This window comes from Anabrus simplex, chromosome X (assembly GCF_040414725.1).
Source record: "Anabrus simplex isolate iqAnaSimp1 chromosome X, ASM4041472v1, whole genome shotgun sequence".
NCBI lineage: Eukaryota > Metazoa > Arthropoda > Insecta > Orthoptera > Tettigoniidae > Anabrus > Anabrus simplex.
The window spans coordinates 112,780,769-112,806,142 of NC_090279.1; the positions used below are offsets into that span (position 1 = coordinate 112,780,769).

Consider the following 25,374-nt stretch of genomic DNA (forward strand, 5'->3'; position numbering starts at 1 on the left):
AATAGTTGTTCTCTTCAACCAGCATACTATAGACGAGGCATAATTTCAAACACGTGCACATAGCTATGTCTACCCTCAACAGGCTGAAACTTGGTTTCTTCCGAACATCGTAACTTTAAGCTATTGATAAATAGTTGTTCTCTTCAACCCGCATACTATAGACGTGGTATAATTTCAAACACGCACACATAGCTATGTCTACCCTCAACAGGCTGAAACTTGGTTTCTTCCGAACATCGTAACTTTAAGCAATTGATAAATAGTTGTTCTCTTCAATCCTCACGCTATAGACGTGGTATAATTTCAAACACGCACACATAGCTATGTCTGCCCTCAACAGGCTGAAACTCGGTTTCTTCTAAAACATCGTAACTTTAAGCTATTGATAAATAGTTGTTCTCTTCAACCCGCATACTATAGACGTGGTATAATTTCAAACACGCACACATAGCTATGTCTGTCCTCAACGGGCTGAAACTCGGTTTCTTCCGAACATCGTAACTTTAAGCTATTGATAAATAGTTGTTCTCTTCAACCCGCATACTATAGACGTGGTATAATTTCAAACACGCACACATAGCTATGTCTATCCTCAACAGGCTGAAACTCGGTTTCTTCCGAGCATCGCGAATTTAGTCTATTGATAAATAGTTGCTCTCTTTAATCTCACATGCTGGTTAATCGTTAGTAATTAAATTTTCGTTTTTTCTTTGTGACTAGAGGAAAGGATATTGAGTTACTATATTTTTTAACAACAAGAGTGCTTCGACTTTGTTAGGTATAGAACATTTATCGCTTTCTGTTTGATTTTAAAAACTCACGACCATGTCTGACCTTAATCAGCTGAAACTCAGTTTCTTCCCAGCATCGCGAATTTAGTCTAATCTCTATTGATGAATAGTTGCTCTCTTTAATCTTACATGCTGGCCTTAATAGGCTGAAACTTGGTTTCTTCTACACGTTGCAACTCTAGGCTAGGTGACTTGTCCTTTCGATATCCTATTATCACATTTGCTTTTACGCTAGGCAGTAAAGGTCTTTAGCTGGGTTACCTGATAACAAATTAACTTACTTTTCTATATCCTATCATCACAAGTACTTCCACGCTACATCTATATATTTTCGTTCTTTTTAGGCACATCGACATCTCAAGAAGTAGATGATTATACTGTTGCAATGTCCGATGTGAAGAAGGAATAAATACACCAGGCAAATGCTGGGGCTGTACCTTAATTAAGGCCACGGCTACTTCCTTCCCACTCCTAGCCCTTACATGTCCTATCGTCACCATAAGACATATCTGTGTAGGTGCGACGTAAAGCCGATTGTAAAAAAATAGGCACATCGACATCTCAAGAAGTAGATGATTATACTGTTGCAATGTCCGATGTGAAGATCTAAGAAGGAATAAATAATATAAAATAAATAATGTAGAATTAACATATTCTTTTATTTTAGTTTAGGTATTACATTCTCCTCCTCCTACTCCTTCCTCTCGAAGAAGAAATAAGAGTAGGTGTTGATTAAATTTGAAAGTATGTTATTGTCTAGCTTATGTTCAGAAGAGATTTTTTTTTTCTAAACAGTGTTTGATTGCAATGCAGTGTTCTACAACATCGCACTATAAACAGTAGTATGTTTTCAAGACTAAACCTAATTTTTTTTCTTAGAACAAAGGTATACCCCAGACATGTTGTAAACACATCTACTGATGTTCTGATCATATGTAGTATCGGGTACAGTGTTCGAATCTAGTCTTGATCACTTATCTAGTGTTTTGAACACATCAATTAATGTTCTGATCATATGTAGTATCGAGTGCAGTGCTCGATTCTAGTTTAGGTATCACATTCTCCTCTTCCTCCGACTCCTTCCTCTAGAAGAAAAAATAAGAGTAGGTGTTGATTAAATTCGTAAGTATGTTATTGTCTAGCTCATGTTCAGAAAGAATTTTTTTCCTTTTCTAAACAGCGTTTTGATTGCAATGCAGTAACAAAGGAATACCCCAGACATGTTTTAAACACATCTACTGATGTTCTGATCATATGTAGTATCGAGTACAGTGTTCGAATCTAGTCTTGATCACTTATCTAGTGTTTTGAACACATCAGTTAATGTTCTGATCATATGTAGTATCGAGTGCGGTATTCGATTCTAGTTTAGGTATTACATTCTCCTCCTCCTCCTCCTACTCCTTCCTCTCGAAGAAGAAATAAGAGTAAGTGTTGATTAAATTCGTAAGTATGTTATTGTCTAGCTCATGTTCAGAAAGAATTTTTTTTTCTAAACAGTGTTTGATTGCAATGCAGTGTTCTACAACATCGTACTATAAACAGTAGTATGTATTCAAGTCTAAACCTAATTTTTTTCTTAGAACAAAGGTATACCCCAGACATGTTGTAAACACATCTACTGATGTTCTGATCATATGTAGTATCGAGTACAGTGTTCGAATCTAGTCTTGATCACTTATCTAGTGTTTTGAACACATCAGTTAATGTTCTGATCATATGTAGTATCGAGTGCGGTATTCGATTCTAGTTTAGGTATTACATTCTCCTCCTCCTACTCCTTCCTCTAGAAGAAGAAATAAGAGTAGGTGTTGATTAAATTCGTAAGTATGTTATTGCTTAGCTCATGTTCAGAAAGATTTTTTTTTCTTTTTCTAAACAGTGTTTTGATTGCAGTGCAGTGTTCTACAACATCGTACTATAAACAGTAGTATGTATTCAAGTCTAAACCTAATTTTTTTCTTAGAACAAAGGTATACCCCAGACATGTTGTAAACACATCTACTGATGTTCTGATCATATGTAGTATCGAGTACAGTGTTCGAATCTAGTCTTGATCACTTATCTAGTGTTTTGAACACATCAATTAATGTTCTGATCATATGTAGTATCGAGTGTAGTGCTCGATTCTAGTTTAGGTATTACATTCTCCTCCTCCTACAACTTCCTCTCGAAGAAGAAATAAGAGTAGGTGTTGATTAAATTCGTAAGTATGTTATTGCCTAGCTCATGTTCAGAAAGAATTTTTTTTCCAAACAGTGTTTGATTGCAATGCAGTGTTCTACAACATCGTACTATAAACAGTAGTGTGTATTCAAGTCTAAACCTGAACACTCTCGCTTTTGCGATGCATGTTCGATATTAGTGCAAGAACTAAGATTTTAATTCGCTGTATCATGAACTATTGTTTTACAGCCGGATACCCTTCCTGACTAAGATTTTTAAAATCACAAGAATTTGTTGAGTCGCGCTTCCTGATGCAAAACTGGGAGTATCTAGCCTCTTACACTATGGTTTTCGACCGGTTGCCCTTCCTGACAACTCGGATTAAGAATCTGTCGAGAATCGGGGGTTTTACAGCTAGATGCACTTCTTAGATTTTAAATCACGAACTATTGTTTTACAGCCGGATGCCCTTCCTGACTAAGATTTTTAAAATCACAAGAATTTGTTGAGTCGCCCTTCCTGATGCAAAACTGGCTGTATCTAGCCTCTTACAATATGGTTTTCGACCGGCTGCCCTTCCTGACAACTCGGATTAAGAATCTATCGAGAATCGGGGATTTACAGCTAGATGCACTTCTTAGATTTTAAATCACGAACTATTGTTTTACAGCCGGATGCCCTTCCTGACTAAGATTTTTAAAATCACAAGAATTTGTTGAGTCGCCCTTCCTGATGCAAAACTGGCAGTATCTAAGCTCTTACATCATACGCTATTGTTTTCGACTAGTTGCCCTTCCTGACAACTCGGATTAAGAATCTGTCGAGAATCGGGGGATTTACAGCTAGATGCACTTCTTAGATTTTAAATCACGAACTATTGTTTTACAGCCGGATGCCCTTCCTGACTAAGATTTTAAATCGCGAGAATTTGTTTTTAAGACTCAAGTCTTGTTATGTTTCTTTCGTAATCTGCAAGTCTAAACATGCATATCGCTGCACACTCTTGCCTTCGCGATGCGTGTTCGATAATTGTTTTCGACCGGTTGCCCTTCCTGACGTCAAAGAACTCGGATTAAGAATCTGTCGAGAATCGGGACGGTGATTAAAGATGGCGGATGATAGCCGTCAAAAAAGCGCATAGGTTTGTAAAGCATTTAGAATTTGCCGTCACCACATAGAGTGTAGCACTGAGGTTTGTGATGCAAGATGGCGGATGACAGCTATCAGAAAATAGCACGTGAATTTGTAAAGCATGTAGAATTTCCCACCGCTACAAAGAGGGTTAGCACTGTGCTCAAAGATGGCTGCTGTCACGTAGAATTGTCTGCCACCATAGGTATCTAGCTAAAGAGGGCGGCACTGAGGTTTGCGATGCAAGATGGCGGATGACATACCACATTTCAAAGGTAAGTAGCTAAAGAGGGCAGCACGGTGCTCAAAGATGGCGGATGACAGCTGCACGTAGCTTTGTTTCCAAACAAGAGCACGTGGAATTTGCCGTCACTACATAGAGTGCAGCACTGAGGTTTCGGATGCAAGATGGCGGATGACAACTGTCAAAGGTAAGTAGCTAAAGAGGGCAGCACGGTGCTCAAAGATGGCGGATGACAGCTGCACGTGGCTTTGTTTCCAAACAAGAGCACGTGGAATTTGCCGTCACTACATAGAGTGCAGCACTGAGGTTTCGGATGAAAGATGGCGGATGACAACTGTCAAAGGTAAGTAGCTAAAGAGGGCAGCACGGTGCTCAAAGATGGCGGATGACAGCTGCACGTAGCTTTGTTTCCAAACAAGAGCACGTGGAATTTGCCGTCACTACATAGAGTGCAGCACTGAGGTTTCGGATGCAAGATCGCGGATGACAACTGTCAAAGGTAAGTAGCTAAAGAGGGCAGCACGGTGCTCAAAGATGGCGGATGACAGCTGCACGTAGCTTTGTTTCCAAACAAGAGCACGTGGAATTTGCCGTCACTACATAGAGTGCAGCACTGAGGTTTCGGATGCAAGATCGCGGATGACAACTGTCAAAGGTAAGTAGCTAAAGAGGGCAGCACGGTGCTCAAAGATGGCGGATGACAGCTGCACGTGGCTGTCAAAAAGCACGTGGCTTTGTTTACCTCGCGCTAGTGAGGTTAAGTTGGTAGCACTAAGGTTTAGACCCGTCAAGGTGACAGCACTGCCGATGACAGGTGATGAAAGAGGGCAGCACAGTGTTTAAAGATGGCGGATGACAGCTGTCAAAAAGGGCATAGGTTTGTAAAGCATTTAGAATTTGCCGCCACCACATAGAGGGCAGCACTGCTTAAAGATGGCGGATGACAGCTGTCAAAGGTAAGTAGCTAAAGAGGGCAGCACTGTGATTAAAGATGGCGGATGACAGCTGTCAAAAAACACGTGGCTTTGTTTACCTCATGTTAGTTGGTACCACTAAGGTTTAGGTCCGTCAAGATGGCAGTACTGAGGTTAGCGATGCGTTGTTGTCTGTCAAAAAGCACGTGGCTTTGTTTACAAATCTGTCAAAAAGCACGTGGCTGTCAAAAAGCACGTGGCTTTGTTTACCTCGCGCTAGTGAGGTTAAGTTGGCACTACTGAGGTTTAGGCCCGTCAAGATGGTAGTACTGAGGTTAGCGATGCGTTGTTGTCTGTCAAAAAGCACGTGGCTGTCAAAAAACACGTGGCTTTGTTTACCACATGCTAGTTAGGTTAAGTTGGCACTAGTGAGGTTTAGGCCCGTCAAGATGGCAGCAGTGAGGTTAGCGATGCGTTGTTGTCGATGACAGCTGTCAAAAAGCACGTGGCTTTGTTTACAAATTCAAATCTCGCGCCAAAATTCAAATTTTACGCCAAAATTCAAATTTCCCGCGGACGGCGGCGGCGGCGGCGGCGGAGGAGGCGGGCGGCGGAGGAGGTGCCGCAGAACCATCCAATTATACAACTTTTGCTAAATAATAGGTTGAAACCTGGGGATAAGCGGAGTAAAAATGCGGGCAGAAAATGGTGAAGACCTCAGTACCCCTACGGGGACTGATACTTCTTCCGCAGGCAATTGCATTACGATCCTTACAGCGCAGTGTTTAGGACCTCAGCACTCTTATAGGGAACGCACCTTCCTCCGCAGGCAATTGCATTACGATCCTTACAGCGCAGTGTTTAGGACCTCAGCACTCTTATAGGGAACGCACCGACCTCCGCAGCCAATTGCATTACGGCCCTTTCACCGGTTTTAATTTGTATAGCCTCCGGTTCATTTCTTTTTGAATGGCCCTGGTACATTGTAACAATCAAAACCTTCAATATATTCTGAAGATCCGTCACCGCACATGGTAGGACAGAATTTCTTTTCATATCCCCCCCCCAACGAAAATTCGTGACCACGCTATTGGCTTGGAATTATGCCCCACCCTCTGAAATTACTTTCTGGGTACGTCACGGCATCCACTCACCATTTGAGGTTCAAGGTAAGCTCAAGATACACAAACACAAATGATGCAGTTACGGCTGCAAGGAACTAAAGAATGGCAAGCGACGGGATCTACGGTTCTAAGTAGAATCCGGATCAGCAGAACGTGACTTCCCATTTTCAAAGTGTTGCATGCATCGACTGTGTTTCAAACCTCGGCCGTCTTGATGAGAGTTATGACGCTCGCCAGTTACAGTACAAAATAGTTACCCGCACTTTTGGTGGAGCCATCAGTCCGCGGGCATTTGACAAACGGACAGACCTACCTTTAGAACTTAGGCACGCATCCGTGCTCATGCTAGTGCTGATGTTAAATTACATAAAACATTTTCATAACTTACCGAGGATGTACACATTTACGGCTTCTTGATGACGAAACGTTCCATATTCAAATGGCACAAAACGGAGAACTAACGTGCAGCTCAGAATCCTGTCACAGTCTGCCCAACACCGCAACTTATATACGCTACAACCCACGCTGTGCCAGGGTCTCTGGGATATTGTAAGCTTGCAAGTGATTCTGGCCGCCTACAGAGCCTTCGCCTCATCTCCTGATATTTGTCAACACACGGCTATATTCCCTATACAGGGACCGAAAGGGAAAACATCCTCGCGCATCTTAAGTGTCCGAGCCCGTGGCTAGAGGGTCCCGGGTTCGATTCCTGTTGGGGTCGGAGATTTTAACTTTAAAAGTTAATTTCGTTGGCTCGGGGACTGGTTTTTGATCTGTCGCCAACATCCCTGAAACTTACACACCACACATAACACTATACCCACTACAATAACACGCAGTTACCTACACATGGCAGATGCCGTCCACCCTCATCGGAGGGGCTGCCTTACAGGAGCTAGAGCTGGTTAGATACAGCCACGCGAAATGAACAACCCTAAATGCTTTTATTTCATTCAAGCTCCTTCAAGCAGTACAGATCTGGCCCTACTGAGCCATGCTAGCATATTCTTTATCGCTCCGTTTATTTAACATTTCGGCGTAAGTCGTTAATTTGTTCGCGCCGTACGTAAAACAACGGCCCGCGTGTGGTGCTTGTCTCATCCTCATGTGCAAATCTCTCTTTCCTATGGCTTACATTTCTTGAAGTAATCTCTTTCTAAACGTATCATTTAGGCTTCAATGGTTTCTCTCTTTAACTGCATATTTCTTGTAATTTTTTCTGCTGTTTTTGTCTCCTCGTGGTGTTTTAGTAGGTGGGTGGACGCACATTTCAAAACTTTTCGATTAACATACGAAAGTAATTCAACTTGTGACGACTCAAGGTTCGTTTCAGGTGCACCTCATGCATTCCTTGTCGTAGTGTTCTGCCGAAGATGACATACCGGGCAAAAGCGAGAGTGTTTACTTCACTCATGACCCAGTCTCTGATAAACTTTACGACAGGACTCGGGAACAGCTGGCTTTTCTGCTAAAGGAGCAATTAAACTATCGTAAATGTGTACACTGAGGCTACATTCCGAGTGTTCCTCAAAGTATCAGAGAGTTAAGCGCTGTTCGTACTTTCAATGAAGCACTTTGGAGACATTCAGTGCCAATAAAGATCATGTGTAAACTTTAAGCTGCTAATCACAACCATTCTGTCGTCATGGATGGCCTGGTTAAAGCTATTGATCGTTTTATGTTTCAAGTCTTATTACATTTCATGCGCTATCTAGTTTTATTTATTTCAACTTAATTTAATTTCATCACTCATCATTCTTAATGTAATTTTCTTTGTTTTCTATCCAATTACAATAATGTGACCTACGTGTATTTCAGTGCCTGGTTGGGTGGAAAAGAAGGCCAGGTGCAATAAAACATCACGAAATAACTTATTGATAATGATAGATAACAGTTTACATCACTACGGTATCTTTAACAAGTGATCTAGCGCAGTGTTGACGAACATGCCGATACACACTCCATGATAAATACTGAGCACGAATGTTCGAGATTAGTTCAACAGTTGGCAACCATGGTCCAGAACTCCACTTTGTGGCACGTTACGACAGCAAGGTAGGCCGAGTGCTGTGAGAATGGCCAGATCGTTTATAAATGAAATCCCTGTTCTGTGTAAGTGGACGTCGCCCATGAGAATGGTAAATACACTTTATTGTCTCAAAGCAGCAGCAATTGGACGAAATTAGGCTCGAAATATCCTGGGAAGGCTGTCAGTGGTATAACAGAGTAACAATGTTAAAGAGGTACCTTCTGATTGGACGAAGCAGTAATTGCACCTATCTGTAACCAAGGGAAGGATTCCAAGAACTATGTAGGTATTTCAAGGATGCTGTTGATGGCGACTCGTTCGTGCACCAGGAAAGGCGTTTACGTGTATTTTTGAAAAGAGAGAGAGCGATCAATGGTTGAGAGTAAGCCGGATGTGAACCAGTGAGGTTTCAGGCCGCAGAGGGGTTGTCACTATCATAGATTTACTATACACCAGGTTATTACAAAGTGCTGTGAAATGAATAAAAATTTATGTTTATGATTCGTAGATCTACAGAAGGCATGTGGCAGAGCACTGCGGGAAATGATTTAGCCATACTGAGGGAATATTACTAGCAATCAAACTCATTTATTTTGGGAGTTGACTGTACGATGAGTTCTTGGTTGAAGGTTGCATGTGGATACAGCTAATGGAAGTGCCAGGGATGGATTCAGTCAGGTGGAAATGTCGTAAGAAGTTTGTACTGCGCCGATGATTTGTTGTTAATGACAGAGAGAGCTGAAAGCCTGCAATCTAACATCATGGAAGTTGAAGAGAGGTGGGGAAAGAATGACATGAACAAAGTCTAAAGTAATGTCAGTAGGGAGGAAAGTTCGGAGAACTGAATGTCAGGTCGGTGAATCAAAACTGGAACAGGAAGATCACTTCTCCAACAGCACCAAGAGGTCCTCGTACTTTCACGGTGTTCACGCCCTTTACGGCCCTTTCCTTTCCTTTGGACTTAATTCATGTTATCCGTTTTACGCCCCAATACGTACATTGGCATGGTTTTTCGAGACATCAGCGTGCCGGAATTTTGCCCTTCAAAATAAAATTTTAAGTGCCAGTTAATCTATGGACACAAGTCTGGCGTAGCACCGGACTGAGCGAGAATCGAACCTGCCAACTTGGGCTCAGAAAGCTAGCTCTTTACGGCCTGAGCTACTGAGGGTCAGACTTCTTAGTTCCTCCCCTGATTATAGTTAACACAATGCTGTCCGCTCACGTATCAATACGTGTTTCCAAGCACGGTGCTCTGCAGCCGATCACGTATAAATACGTGTTTGTGCAAGTCTGTCTTCTGATGCCATCTAACGGTTATTGAGGAACTATTTGGAGATTATCGTTGATGTGCCTAAATGGTAGAAAAACTACGCTTCTTTTAGTACTGGTTTTGCCCGTTTTAGTGCGTCAGTTGCATTTGTTTTTTCCTTCGAATATCTTCCGTGCATCCATCAATGCTAGTAAACAAAAATGGCAGCCCCGGTAAACAAAAACAGTGGACTGACTCCTGGTGATATTATACATGAATTATACGCTGATAATTTGTCATATGTTTCCCGTGATTGTGAGGAGAGTGAAGATGAATTGTCTAATGATAATTCTAGTGCTAGTGTCATGCATTTATGTGGAAGTGATGCGTTGAATGACACGTTTATTGCACCATGTGAGCAATGACCTGATGCTTCAGATAGCAAAGATGGTCCAGATGTAAGTACTGTTGATAATATTCTCCCTATTTCTGGCTGTGAGTGGCCTAACAGGATATTATACTGTTTTTGGAGTCTTTCTCGTGGACGCCTGGCGTAAAAAATTTCGCCGAGTGAACCAGAAAATATAGGTTGTGATGTCAAGTTGTTCATTTGTAATGATTTGTTGGCGTATATGGTGGAGGAATCAAACAGATATCAATACCAGAATGAACCAAAATCTAAAATCTCACCAAAAACTTTAAAATGGACAGATATAACTGTGAATGAACCTAAAATTATTAAATTATGATACCCTGCAATAACTCCATGTCTCTGCCAAAACATTCCGGCCACAGGGGCCAGTTATACGTCAGATGGGACGGACAGCAATGTGTTAATAGGAGATGGTTATCTACTCCTCGTGCGTTCATCAGCCAGTGACATCACTAGCTAAATGTTTAATATAAGACATACAGTATTTCATGAGCAGAAGAGAGCTAGAGAGAAAAACTTACCATGCACAGTCACCCAGCAACCTTCAGGCTTGTGGACTCCAAACCAGGGGTTGGAAAACAAAGAATTGAATATTTTAGGGAGCACCTGGTACCGCTCCTCGTCACTCTCTGCCACCATCAGATCACCTCCGTCTCTCTGGCACTGCTTCCTGGCCTCAGTCCAGTTCTTTCCTTCAACGAATGCCTTATAACAGCTGAAACCTTCAAACAGTGTGTAACCTGTGGGCAGTCAGAACATCACGTTTAAACAATTAGTTCACGCTTTCAGATTTTAGACCATCCTACGTTTTAAAATGAAGATCCACTGTTATTTGTCGTACTCTTTGATGCACGACATGGTCAGTGTATGGAGAGGAGTTGGATGTGACGTATGAGAAAGGAGAGGGTGAACTACTTCTGTCAAATAGCACCAAGGTGTTCGCTCATGGCTTAACTCGTCCATCCGACGGACGAATCACCATCAACAGTGTTCTATGCCCTCGCTCTAAATGATCACTGTCGAGAGGCTTTTGGTACGCAATCCAGTGATTAGAAATTGTATTCCATAACACTCCATCGCTGATGACAGGGCTCGAATCGGCCTACCACCACATAGACTTCAAGCCTCAACAATCTTGCCTAGCAGGCAGATCAGTACTTCTATCTACGTGATAGACTGATGTGTGCGCACAGTAAACCAGTGCTTCTACGTACGTGATGTGTGCGGACTGTACCAGTGCTTCTACCTACGTGATGTGTGCGGACTGTACCAGTGCTTCTACCTACGTGATAGACTGATGTGTGAGGACTGTACTACCAGTGCTTCTATCTACGTGATAGATTGATGTGCGCGGACTGTACTACCAGTGCTTCTATCTACGTGATAATCTGATGTGTGCGGACTGTACTACGAGTGCTTCTCTCTACGTGATAATCTGATGTGTGCAGACTGTACCAGTGCTTCTATCTACGTGATAATCTGATGTGTGCGGACTGTACTACCAGTGCTTCTCTCTACATGATAATCTGATGTGTGCGGACTGTACTACCAGAGCTTCTACCTACGTGATGTGTGCGGACTGTACCAGTGCTTCTATCTACGTGAAATACTGATGTGTGAGCACTGTACTACAGTGCTTCTATCTACGTGATAGACTGATGTGTGCGGACTGTACTACAGTGCTTCTATCTACGTGATAGACTGATGTGTGCGGACTGTACTACAGTGCTTCTATCTACGTGGTAGACTGATGTGTGCGGACTGTACTACAGTGCTTCTATCTACGTGATAGACTGATGTGTGCGGACTGTACTACAGTGCTTCTATCTACTGATAAACTGATGTGTAAAATGAATAATCGACAATATCACAATCGTGTTAAGTCACTTCTGAAAAAGCCCACAGTTTTCTGCTAGATTCAGCTGGATTGAAAATTGAACATAATAGATCCTTTTATGTTGCCGGATTATCCTATGGATTTCCATAACATTTTATTCGACTGGCTGCCATCTCTCGAGAACCCAATGATTTCTGCACTCGCCTGCTCTGACTGTATGAGGGGTGACATTGGGCGCAGCATGTGTTGTTTTGTACAAACATTAAAACCAGAGCATGATTTGCTGCTTTCCTCTGAAGAAATGCTAAAAAATAAATAAACCTTCACTCACAACGAATAAGAGTTATACAGAATTCTCTGAAAGCTTTATCTCATGAACCATGCTCCTGCTTCCCACTAAAACATTGTACTACCACAGCAGTAGCATCATCATTTAAATCATCTTCACTAGTTTCCTCAAATGAGCTTCAGAGGGCAAAGTGGCGGGAAGTCGTGCAGTACTGTTAACCACTGCTAGAGTTCATTTTTAAACGAAGAGAATCCAAGACAACTCATTCCTTTGTTAACTTCCAGTTGGCATTTCTTTAACATTTTATAGAATATAATTTTCTATTTCTCCACACCACAAACCTCTCTGGACTGAGAGAGGCCCGCCCCACCCCTTCACGGTACGGGAAGAGAACTGAAGTGCGTAACAAGTTCAATACAGTGAGCTCTTCGAGTACGAGCCGACTGTTTGGTCTGAGAGTGGCCCGCCCCACCCCTTCACGGTGCGGGATGAGAAGTGAAGTGCGTAGCAAGTTCAATACAGAGAGCTCTGTGATTACGAACTGACTGGTCTGAGAGAGGCCCGCCCCACCCCTTCACGGTGCGGGATGAGATCTGAAGTGCGTAGCAAGTTCAATACAGAGAGCTCTGTGATTACGAACTGACTGTTTGGTCTGAGAGAGGCCCACCCCACCCCTTCACGGTGCGGGAAGGGACCTGAAGTGCGTAAGAATTTCAATACAGTGAGCTCTTCGAGTACGAGCCGACTGTTTGGTCTGAGAGAGGCCCGCCCCACCCCTTCACGGTGCGGGATGAGAAGTGAAGTGCGTAGCAAGTTCAATACAGAGAGCTCTGTGATTACGAGCTGTCTGTTTGGTCTGAGAGAGGCCCACCCAACCCCTTCACGGTGCGGGAAGGGACCTGAAGTGCGTAACAAGTTCAATACAGTGAGCTGTTCGAGTACGAGCTGTCTGCTTGGTCTGAGAGAGGCCCACCCCACCCCTTCACGGTGCGGGAAGGGAACTGAAGTGCGTAACAAGTTCAATACAGAAAGCTCTGTGTTTACGAACTGACTGTTTGGTCTGAGAGAGGCCCGTCCCACCCCTTCACGGTGCGGGATGAGAAGTGAAGTGCGTAACAAGTTCAATACAGTGAGCTCTTCGAGTACGAGCCGACTGTTTGGTCTGAGAGAGGCCCGCCCCACCCCTTCACGGTGCGGGATGAGAAGTGAAGTGCGTAACAAGTTCAATACAGTGAGCTCTTCGAGTACGAGCCGACTGTTTGATCTGAGAGAGGCCCGCCCCACCCTTTTACTGTACGGGATGAGAACTGAAGTGCGTAACAAGTTGAATACAGTGAGCTGACGGTTTGGTCTGAGAGAGGCCCGTCCCAGCCCTTCACGGTACGGGAAGAGAACTGAAGTGCGTAACAAGTTCAATACAGAAAGCTCTGTGTTTACGAACTGACTGTTTGGTCTGAGAGAGGCCCGTCCCACCCCTTCACGGTGCGGGAAGGGAACTGAAGTGCGTAACAAGTTCAATACAGTGAGCTTCATGAGTGCGAGCTGACTGTTTGAGATATCAGTGGCTTAACATTGTATCGTGAGTAAAAGATGTGCGAGATAATTAACAAAAACCTGTAATTATGACTTATTTTAATTTAGCTACATTTCCCGTGTTTCGTTGACACCTCCATTTGCTCAATATTAATAATTCTGGAACCATCTAAATGTACACAAATCACTTGTTAGAGCGTACAGTGTTCAGTCAAAGTCGGATCAGCCCACAAGAGTAACTGCAAAGCTTCTTCTAAATATTGGATATAGTTGGCGGCATTAGAACCACTTCAAAATATGTAAATGGAGAGTAGGTTGATCCATATTTGATTATTCTTTCTTAAGAGTGAACCACATTTTGTTAACTTCATCATTTGTACACATTTTGGTTGAATTAAGCCAGGCGCTTGGAAGATATTAAATGGTTAATCTAAGCTTTTAAACAAGTTAACACAGTGTTGGCCTGCGAGGCCCATGTTACACTACTGTACAATAAATGAGGACTTATACAAAACAGGAGCATACATGACATCAGAACTCATCAAGGGAACCGCCTTTCTCAAGCCAAATTATGAGAATATTGTGAAAGGAAACGCTTAACACTGGAACACAGCGGGACATAAGTCACTGGTGTGTAAGCATCCAGGGTTCTGTTATAGGGTGTATGTGACTTTAGGGTCATCACATAGTGTAGTTCTCTTTCGGGAGGTCTAAGGAGTTGTCTGAGTTAAGGTTTGGTTCACTGAAAAATGTGATATAACACAAGTTGTAGGAATCGCAGGTTTTGTTCGATTCTTTCACGTACAAATTGGCCTTATAACCGGATAATATCAGATATGATTTTTAGTTGCAGTCCTGTGCGATGCTGTGTCCATGTCACATCGCATTACAGATGGAACAAAGCAGTGATAGCGCAGACGAATAGGGGAGACGTGTTTCTTGATTGTTCAGTCACAGTGTTTTACTGTACCGTTGTTGAGGTTCTATCCGCGTTTGTCGTACTTCACACTACTGCCACAATTATCATTTAAACACCGGAAGTAGTATGTGAACTGAACCGCAAATTCTTGGAGACGTCTTGTATTCCACTGCTGTTTGAGGAACGGGTACAGTGCTGGTAATAAATACGTGGAGTTAGCACCTCCCTTAGATCCTCCAGCAGCTGACGAGTGAGACAGAGTTGAGCACACCATGGAGGCTGTTTGCTAAATTGTGGATGTATTGCATTTCGCTTGGAAGTGTAGATCCCTAGTAGTTCTATTGACTAGGTTCTTGTTGCTCTCCTTCCATACAACATGAGACAAACTCAGATAACCTCACACACAGATATTTGTCTCGTGCCGAACTGAGGAGCCACGGAAAATCACATCCACGACCTCTGTAATACAAGCCTACAGTCGTTTTCACGTGACACTCACCGGATCCCACCTTCAGATCAGACGCAAGACCCTCTCGTATTTCCTCTTACAACAAGTTTATCATATTATGTTTACTGCACTCGTTCTGCAGACTGCTGCTCCAAGCAAGCAAGTGAGCACTTTATCTGTGGAACGTTTGTGCTGTGGGAAGTTCAAGGGTCGTGGAGTGTAAGAATCCGGCAAGAGTAATTCAGGTTAAACAACTCTTTAGTTATATGTCGTGTCACTGAATGACCAATTGAAACTGTCTCCGTTAATATTCTACTTATTCTTTATCCATCTCTTGAAAGTGCGTGAAATTCCCTACTACGTGGGGGGATGATTTTAAGTAATATGCCAGGCCACCTTTATATTGTCTGTGTTTACACCTCTCTCCTTTTATTCCTCTCATCGAATTAAGTTTATTGATATCCAGGACTAGGAATGCCAAAATCTCTAAACGTCTCGTGAGGAAATGAATGGTTTCGGTTCGAATGTATGTGAGCCATAAACGAATATTCGTTTGCTCTCCCGTACACTAGTCACAGTTAACCTGTTTAACCAATTAACAGTTTTTTACTCACCTGAACGAGGACAGGACTTTGCTTTAGTAGCAGACATCGAGGTATCTGGAAGAAAAACGCGCACCAAATATTTAATTTCTGATAAATTGTGATCCTGAATATCTATCAGAAACTATGTAAATAATATAAAGAAAGAATTATTTCAGGTTCACCAAAAAAGGGCCACTTCTAATTATTGTTATGTTTAACAAAATATGTACCAAGATTATTGTATGTTTTTCACTCTTTCTATTAAAGATTTCTTGTTGTCCTCATCATGATAAGAAAGGTGGTTTCTTTTATCATTCTTGAAGGTGAAGATTCCTTACTTAGTTCCTGTTGCACAAGTAGAAGGCTATTATAGTAGATATTAATACTTATTACTGTAGTTTCAAAGCAGCAGCGGTCATATTAAAACATGCTGGTGTCAGTTTTACAGAGAGGAACCTTGAATTTACAGCAAGATATAAATTGTCTCAGTTACAGCTGATGCCACGTAAACAAGTTACAAAAATTAATATCGAATGTTTTCTTTTCTGTCTGACCTGAAAGAAAAGGGGGGAATAAATTTTCAAGTTGTGAACTGAGAAAATGTTCGCAACTGATAGGATATGCACATTTTAAAAAGCTGGTTTCCGGTTGTGAAGTGTATTGAAAAACTTCACCGGAAACTTCCGTATTATATGTTAGGAGAGTTACGTGTGTAGCATTCTGTTTGGAACACAGCTAACAACATGTGGCCTGCTCCTCCTCTCCTGCAGCAGTGAGCCCACGAGGTCTTCCAGTCCAACACCGTATGAACTGTCCCTTGGACGGGGAACACAGAATATTAGGTCCCATCCCAGCATTCACCGAGCAGTGAACGTGTTTCTTAAGGAGACTCAGAATGCTAAAAACAGGAAACATTCTTAGATTTTAGTCCTTCAGTGTTGTGATAAAGCTGAAGTACCACAAGCCTTTTCACTCCGGTGCACTGAAGAAGACCAGACGTCAGTGGGCGACACTTTGCGTTCTTTGTATTCCATAATGTCAGAGAGACTCTTCTTTCTCATACTGCCGCACAGGATCTAAACGAACGGTGGTGCTATTTGCCAGTAACTAAATTACATGCAATGATACTTGACCTGTTGGGAAAAGAGCGAGAGAGAAAGTGGAAAACCAAGGTTCTCGCTAGGGCCGAGTGAAAATTTATTAGGAAACTCGTACTAAAATGCATGTTCCTAACTGTAGTTATTTATAGTTGAAAATAAATTATTCCCTTCTTACAAGAGGTCCATACAATCCCTCTGTTTCCTATGCATGCGTCTACATTTTCACACTTTTATTGTAATATGTACGTCTGCTGAACAGAAACACCTTCACCGCATTTTCTCAAAATACTCATCTGGTTCTGCCACCATCACATCAATAATAATATTCCTTCATCTATTCGATTCCGTCACTTTCTCATCCACCTCTTCCTCACAGGTTAATTTAAATTTCTGTCATTTGCATTACCTTCCGAGTTGACAGTTGACCGATCAACACATTCACATTATTTTCTGTGTCGTTACCCAAATCATTGTTTCCGCGTTTGTATCAATCTATCCAAGTCTGTACCCCCAAACTATCATCTCTTGAACTTCGTGTTTCTCATCTTTAACCTTTTAATTATTCTTTAATCCGAATAAATACTTCCCCTGCTATCGGTTACATTCTATCTCTACAGTAAACTTTCATACAATTTCCGCATCATTATGTCACTTGTCCTCTGTATCTCTCTCCTGATTGATGCATACACACTCACTCCCAGTCTCACATATATCTACTCCTTAGTTCATGTAAAGTACCCCTCCACTCAGTATCCCTCCTAGGAGGTATCGCAACAAGATCCCACACTATGTTGGTAGTTATTCCTGCTTGCCGTACGTTCTTCGTACCAACATGGAAAACTGTCACACAAAATTCTTACCGTCCTCATTCCTCTACCTTGGTTCCCTTTCCTCCATGTACTTTCTCCACGAGCATAACTATAGAGTCCGTAATGAACAGATCCTCGACCCCATCCACTTCATCAGATCGCGTCCCGTACTAGTCTCTACGTATCTCTTTATTCTTACCTGTCACCTTCCTGTAACACTCTGATATTTCCCCTATTTCCCTCTGTGTTTTACCAGCGACGACACATAGATACACTCGTCAAAATTCCCCTTGCCTTGATCCCTTTGCCCTCACTTCTCTACCCCTCAAAATATTAGGCCTACCTGTCTTTCCGAACTTCCCCTGTTCTCCGTCATAAGCCTAAACACTTTCGCATACTTATCCCATAACTCCCACCAGTCAAGTGCTCTTGGTTTGTTCTATGATAGTGCATCTCACCTTAAGCTTCACAGTGTAACGGTTAGCGCAATTACTTGCAATGCTAGAGGGCCCACGATTCTTTCCCACTATTTCGAGAAATGTAATGTTGGCAGTGCTGCAGGTATGTAGTTCAATATGCTCACCCGCATTGGGAGTGCTGCTGGAAAGAACTGCACAACCTCGAGGCAAGTACACGAGTTTTCGTTACTTACCTCAAGAATTCTTCTGTAACACCACATTTCAAAGGCTCTACCCTCTTTCTCTGATAAGCATGTTTCTATCTCATGGAGTCTCATGTTCCAGGTAAATACTTTCGCGAACGACACCCTGAATTGTATATTTATAATGATTAGAAAGTTTCGTTTAAAAGAAGGCGTAATTTACCAAATGCTGATCTTCGATAAATGACCAGCTAGTGTCGTCTGTTATTTCCTAGCTCTCGAAATTCCTCCACTTCCTTAGTGAGTACATTTACTAGTTTACATCACTTACTTCACCTGACTTTATCTACTACATTCCACTGCCCTTCCCTAGGATTTGTTTGATTTCCACCAGAACAATGACTACTTCTTCATATCCCACATTGCCTGCTCTATATACACTTTGACTGTAAGATAGACAGACTACACACCTGTCTCACTTGCTGGTGGATTGTTACTTCCATTATTCTGACCAGTACAGTTTCTGTTGTTCTTCGTTCGCTGAAATTAATTCCAATCCCCTCCGGAATATCAGAACGCAGTATACTATATTGAATATGGAGGAGTGTGACACAAGCACGTTCCCTAGCTGATAGCCCCTGGATAGAGAGGAGGTTCCGCCCACACAGAATGAGGTCCTACTCCTTTGAGTTAAGGCATACCGACTGTGAATGAGGCTTACCGTGTAATGGTGAATGTACAGAAGTCACCGAATCCAGCTGCTTCATTTCACTGCTATCATGAGAAGATTTATCATGGTTCTCCGCTGATGCGAATCGTCGCATGTCAACCTGTAACGAAGATCGGAAACTTTTGACATAGAAAATTAAAGCCTACACTTAGTTCACAATCCACTGTATTTCTAAGATGAGCAAGGACACCCACTTGAAACAATCCATCTTCACACTCGTGCGTACGTCCTGGACTACTACGGCTCCAGGCAGTGTAACAGTAGATATCGCGGAGCTGGATAACTTATTACGGCTCGAGGCAGGGTAGCAGTAGATATCGCGGTGCTGGATAACTTATTACGGCTCGAGGCAGGGTAGCAGTAGATATCGCGGAGCTGGATAACTTATTACGGCTCGAGGCAGGGTAGCAGTAGATATCGCGGAGCTGGATAACTTATTACGGCTCGAGGCAGGGTAATAGATATCATCTGGCTGGACTACTTGTTACTTGTGGCAGTAGATATCGCTTTGCTAGTCTACTTGTCACTGCTCCAGGTAGTGCAGCAGTCCGCTGCAAAGGGTCGAGAATATCGTCGTCAGCGAGCGCTGGGACCAAAGTGCTGATAGCGCGGAGCTGTGTGCTCTCCATTTTGTTGTATGGAGTAGCATCATTTGAAATGTGGGTCTATCTGTAGAAATGTGCTCGGCTGCTAAGATCATGAAGATCTCATATCATGAGGCGCCTTCCTCCAAATAAATATACAACGGAGGATCGAGGGAAGAAGGGGCCTGGGAGACCCCGCACGTCTTGGCTGGGAAACCTGCGACTTCGGTTCAGCCAACAGCAAAACTAGGATCGTGACGGATACGGCACTGTGATGCTAATTAATCCGGGAGACTTAGCGTCCAAAGGTAAAAGTGGAATTGATCATTGCACGGAATAATGTACTGTTGTCCCGCTATTGCTGCAATGCTCTCCTCCCACTTATCTCCACCACTGACAGTGCATCACGTTCCCTTGTTTGAACATTCTTCAATCAAAAAATATCCCTCTCAAATTGTATTAAATTCCATTACACTACATTGTCCATCTCCATGGTGAAATGGTTAGTATGGTTTGGTGAAACAGGTACCGAGTTCGGTTCCCTGCCGTGTCGGGATTTTAACTTTAAATGGTTAATCGAGTGCTGGGTGTTGTGTTGTCTTCCTAAGTAGAGTTCGCATCACCAGAGACATGCAGGTCGCCTGTAAGACCTATACCAGGCCTGCTCGGAGGGCATTCGCCATTAATACTGTACCAGGGCACACTCTCTGGGGCCAGTTCTCTCTGTTCTCTCTGTATGCTAACTTGAACTTATGTAGTACAAGAAGGTTTGATTATCTACAGTTAGATGTCTCTATCAAGTGTTTAATTGCCCAACTCCCCGCTGGCGGGAAAACGATAGTTAATTGTGTACCGGGCGGTACACCTCCACGCCGCTAATTCAAATATTGCGCCAGTTGAAACCTCCCTACAGGAGAAATTCTGAACTTTAAAATCTGTATTAAATCAAAGGTTTCACGGAATTTGGTATTCATAAGTTTGTTCTTTGTTAAATTTCTTTCAGTCATTTGTTGGGTTGGCAGTATAACCCTTCTCTTTCCGCCAGTTTTGAACTTATTCAATCGGTGATTTCTGTAATTAATTTTCCTCCAATCATAGCTTTCTTCCTCAGGTTTCCATGTGTAATTCCTTGTCTACCAATAAAGTTGAAGGGGTGTGTCTTTTTCATTCTTGAAAGATCTCGAATTTTCCACGAGGGTATAAAAACGGCAGATTTTATGGTCTCGGGGCCACTTCAGTAACATCTTTCGCAGTGTGTGAACATATATAGCAGGGGGCGGGAAGCGCCTTTTTCTTCGGGCAGCAGTTCATCCACAAGGTAATGGCCGTTTAATAACTTTATTTCTTGCTAGCTCAGCAGTTTAACCCTCGGGGCAGATTCGAAGCTTTTCTCATGTAACCGATCTTTAAAATGTAATAGACATTTGGTAAAATGTCGTCTCTTTGACTACAAATTGGGACAGAGAGTGCCTAACCCTCTCGAGCTCCCACTCATATTGTTTTGAGGTGACTACCTTTTCATAACCGTTTTTCTTCTCTTCGTAATGTATTAAAGTTTTCTTATCGTGTCACCTCCATAGTATGGGATTAGCCCCTGTATAACTGGCCGAGTGCCACCTAGGTTTTAAGAAGTTTCATGTAGGAGTGCAAGCTACGCCTCCAGTCAAGTTGGTTTGTTGGGCCATTTAATTAAGCCAGTGTTTGCTTTCTTCATGTGAAGGCCCTGTAGGTTGGGTACAAGATACCCCCGTTTCACTGTATGTGTGCCTTAAGGGCAGTTAGGAATGAAGGTTGTTGTAGCCTTTGATAGGCTGGTAAAATTGAGAGCGGGTCTGCTCTTATCCTCTTAACTTGGCAATTAGGAGCAAGTGCTCCTTGTACTTAGGGGTTTTGTGCCCTGTAACTATTGTGGTGGTGAGCTGAGAGCTCAGAAATTAATCTTGGGGGCTCTGTAAATTCTGAAATTGTTAACCTGCTACTTGGTACCTGTTACATCTTTGTTATTTGTTGTCATTTGTTCATTTTGAAAAGAAAATATAACCTTTGTTAAAGTTTTAAATTAACTTTAATTTCGTAAGTTGAGACCTATTCTCGCCCGCACCTTCTTTCACCTCTAACTACCACGGATAACTCCGTAACAAATTGTTAAGGAAAAATTGATTTCTACCATTGACTGACCTTACCTTTAAAGATTGCTTTGTTCATGTATCAAAATTATCAATACTTCTCTTGGTTTCTTCCCCAATAGCAATCAACCCATCAGAATTTTGTAAATATTTTCTCTAGCCAATTAAAGTCGGGGGGGGGGGTACAAGAATTCAGCCTATAATTAAAGAGTTCTCGAATCTTACCCTCAAAAGTACTATAAATCCTGGGCGCATCAGGGCAGTTTTGTCTTCTTCATAGCTCCAGTCAATTGAGTGCCGCGTGTCCTAACGGAGGCGGTGTCAGCGGGCGGTATTCGGATGACACGGTAAAGCAACGTAATGGCAGAATTTTTTAAAAACATGTGATAGCTCCTGCAGATATCTTGAGAGGAATGTTTACGTCTTTTATTTCATGTATTTGATGGCTTAAATGTAGAATGTTCAGCCAGTCTGAGGACTCTATCCTGTTCCCTACCGGGAGATATGTACTGTAAGGGAACAACGAGTGGTGACTCTCTGTCCTGTTCCCTACTGGGAAATGTGTACTGTAAGGGAACAACGAGTGGTGACCCCCTGTGCTGTTCCCTACTGGGAAATATGTATTGTAAGGGAACATCGAGTGGTGACCCTCTGCCCTGTTCCCTACTGGGAAATATGTACTGTAAGAGAACAACGAGTGGTGACCCTCTGTGCTGTTCCCTACTGGGAAATATGTATTGTAAGGGAACAACGCTTGGTGACCCTCTGTCCTGTTCCCTACTGGGAAATATGCACTGTACGGGAACAACGAGTGGTGACCCTCTCTCCTGTTCCCTACTGGGATATATGCACTGTAGAAGAACAACGAGTAGTGACCCTCTGTCCTGTTCCCTACTGCGAAATATATACTCTATGAGAACAACGAGTGGTGACCCACTGTCCTGTTCCTTACTGCGAAATATGTACTGTAAGGGAACAACGAGTAGTGACCCTGTGTCCTGTTCCCTACTGCGAAATATATACTCTAAGGGCACAACGAGTTTTGACCATCTGTGCTGTTCCCTACTGGAAAATATGTACTGTATGGGAACAACGAGTGGTGACCCTCTGTCCTGTTCAATACTGGGAAATATATACTCTAAGGGCACAACGAGTGGTGACCATCTGTGCTGTACCCTACTGGAAAATATGTACTGTATGGGAACAACGAGTGGTGACCCTCTGTCCTGTTCAATACTGGGAAATATGTACTGTAAGGGAACAATGAGTGGTGACCCACAGTCCTGTTCCCTACTGCGAAATATATACTCTAAGGGAACAATGAGTAGTGACCTCTATCCTGTTCCCTACTGGGAAATATGTAATGTGAGGGGACAACGAGTGGTGACCCTCTGTGCTGTTCCCTACTGGGAAATATGTAATGTGAGGGGACAACGAATGGTGACACTCTGTCCTGTTCCCTACTGGGAAATATGTAATATGAGGGGACAACGAGTGGTGACACTCTGTCCTGTTCCCTACTGGGAAATATGTAATGTAAGGGAACAACGAGTGGTTACCCTCTGTCCTGTTCCCTAAAAGGAGACATGCACTGTAAGGGAACAACGAGTAGTGACACTCTGTCCTGTTCACTACTAGGAATATGTAATGTAAGGGAACAACGAGTGGTTACCCTCTGTCCTGTTCCCTAAAAGGAGACATGCACTGTAAGGGAACAACGAGTGGTGACACTCTGTCCTGTTCCCTACTGGGAAATATGTAATGTAAGGGAACAACGAGTGGTTACCCTCTGTCCCGTTCCCTAAAAGGAGACATGCACTGTAAGGGAACAACGAGTAGTGACCCCTGTCCTGTTCCCTACTGGGAAATAAGTACTGTAAGGGAACAACGAGTGGTGACACTCTGTCCTGTTCCCTACTGGGAAATATGTAATGTAAGGGGACAACGAGTGGTGACACTCTGTCCTGTTCCCTACTGGGAAATATGTAATGTAAGGGAACAACGAGTGGTTACCCTCTGTCCCGTTCCCTAAAAGGAGACATGCACTGTAAGGGAACAACGAGTAGTGACACTCTGTCCTGTTCCCTGCTGGGAAATATGTAATGTAAGGGAACAGCGAGTGGTGACCCTCTCTCCTGTTCCCTACTGTGAAATATGAACTGTAAGGGAACAACGAGTAGTGACCCCTGTCCTGTTCCCTACTGGGAAATAAGTACTGTAAGGGAACAACGAGTGGTGACACTCTGTCCTGTTCCCTACTGGGAAATATGTAATGTAAGGGGACAACGAGTGGTGACACTCTGTCCTGTTCCCTACTGGGAAATATGTAATGTAAGGGGACAACGAGTGGTGACCCTCTGTCCTGTTCAATACTGGGAAATATGTACTGTAAGGGAACAACGAGTAGTGACCCTCTGCCCTGTTCACTACTAGGAAATACGTACTGTAAGGGAACAACGAGTGGTGACCCTCTGTCCTGCTCCCTACTGGGAAATATGTACTGTAAGGGAACAACGAGTGGTGACCCTCTGTCCTGTTCCCTACTGGGAAATATGTACTGTAAGGGAACAACGAGTGCTGACCCTCTGCCCTGTTCCCTACTGGGAAATATGTACTGTAAGGGAACAGCGAGTGGTTCCCTTTCAACTTGGCTTGGGGTGACGAAAGTTTCTAAACCGTTCAAATTCTTAACACTCTTTTGAAATTTAATGTTCTCATTTAGTCACACCGCTGTAGAATAGGCTTAGCCTCTGTATCATTGGGCCATAGGCCCACTTAGGGTTTGAGTATTTCTAGAAGGAATGCAGGTTTTCTGCCTCTTTCACTTTGTTATTGCCGGTTATAACCAGGCCATTCGGTATGGGCTCTCATGCTCCTGTAAATCCACTTTCGGGTGTAGAATTGAGTCTGGTGTAAATGATGTGAACTGGCTTGGGGGACAGAAAGTTATCAACTGTTAAGCAATAGACAAGCTGTCGTAGGGGCTACCTTGTGTGAGTTCTTTAATTAGGAGCAACCGATAGGTTGGAAGTTTGCATTTAGAAACTGATGCCTCTGTGAGGTTGGACGATGCGCAGTCTCCCATATTGTGTAAAGGATAAGAGGAAATAGTGATCTTGTAAATTTGGTTCTTGCAACTCAGCTCTCTTCTCTGTAAATTAACATCTGTAACTTTATCGCTACGAGAGCCCTGCCACCTCAAATTCAAGAATATTATTTCCGAGTGCAAAGGCTGACTGCATGCACTATTATGAAAGTCGAAGTGTACAAACTATCTTTGAAGGGATTTCGTCCTCTATAGATCATATTTGTGTTTTGCTTCCCGTCCGCAAACGTTTAGGGAACTTGAGGCCATGTGCGTGTCTGCGGATGGAGTAAAATATGCCGATGCTCTGGGAGTCGCTCACGACCCACCACCTTCTTCTAATCTCGGTCACCTCCTCGTCAAACTTTCATTCCCCGCAAATGCTATGAGTGTGGGCCGATCACATAAGAAACAAGTGTCCTCTATTGAAAACAAATGAACCCTCGTCTCCTTCAGGCTGTTTCAAAAATTATGTGGATCATGTACACACCTGTAAATTACAAAGTAGTACTCCTCCGCGTTCAACCTCTACCGGCTGAGTCGTTTCCCATAGGCTTCCCCCCCAGAATTGACTTTCATTTATTTTGGTACTTCTAGGTTTTCAACACTTCCTTATCATCCCGTCAGCTTTAAATTTGGCCAATA

General features: G+C 42.9%; 1 protein-coding gene across 1 annotated transcript in view; it reads right to left on the reverse strand.

Moving 5' to 3' along the window:
* LOC137503101 (hemolymph lipopolysaccharide-binding protein-like) overlaps window positions 1–19,003 on the reverse strand; it is a 33,690-nt gene extending 14,687 nt beyond the window's left edge. The window contains exons 1-3 of the mRNA XM_068230550.1: window positions 18,926–19,003; window positions 15,725–15,769; window positions 10,606–10,824 (exon numbers count right to left, since the gene is read on the reverse strand). Of these exons, the coding sequence (XP_068086651.1) occupies window positions 10,606–10,824; window positions 15,725–15,769; window positions 18,926–18,971 (310 nt within the window). The 5' untranslated portion in view covers window positions 18,972–19,003. The remainder of the gene's footprint in view (window positions 1–10,605; window positions 10,825–15,724; window positions 15,770–18,925) is intronic.
* Window positions 19,004–25,374: the final 6,371 nt, after the last annotated feature.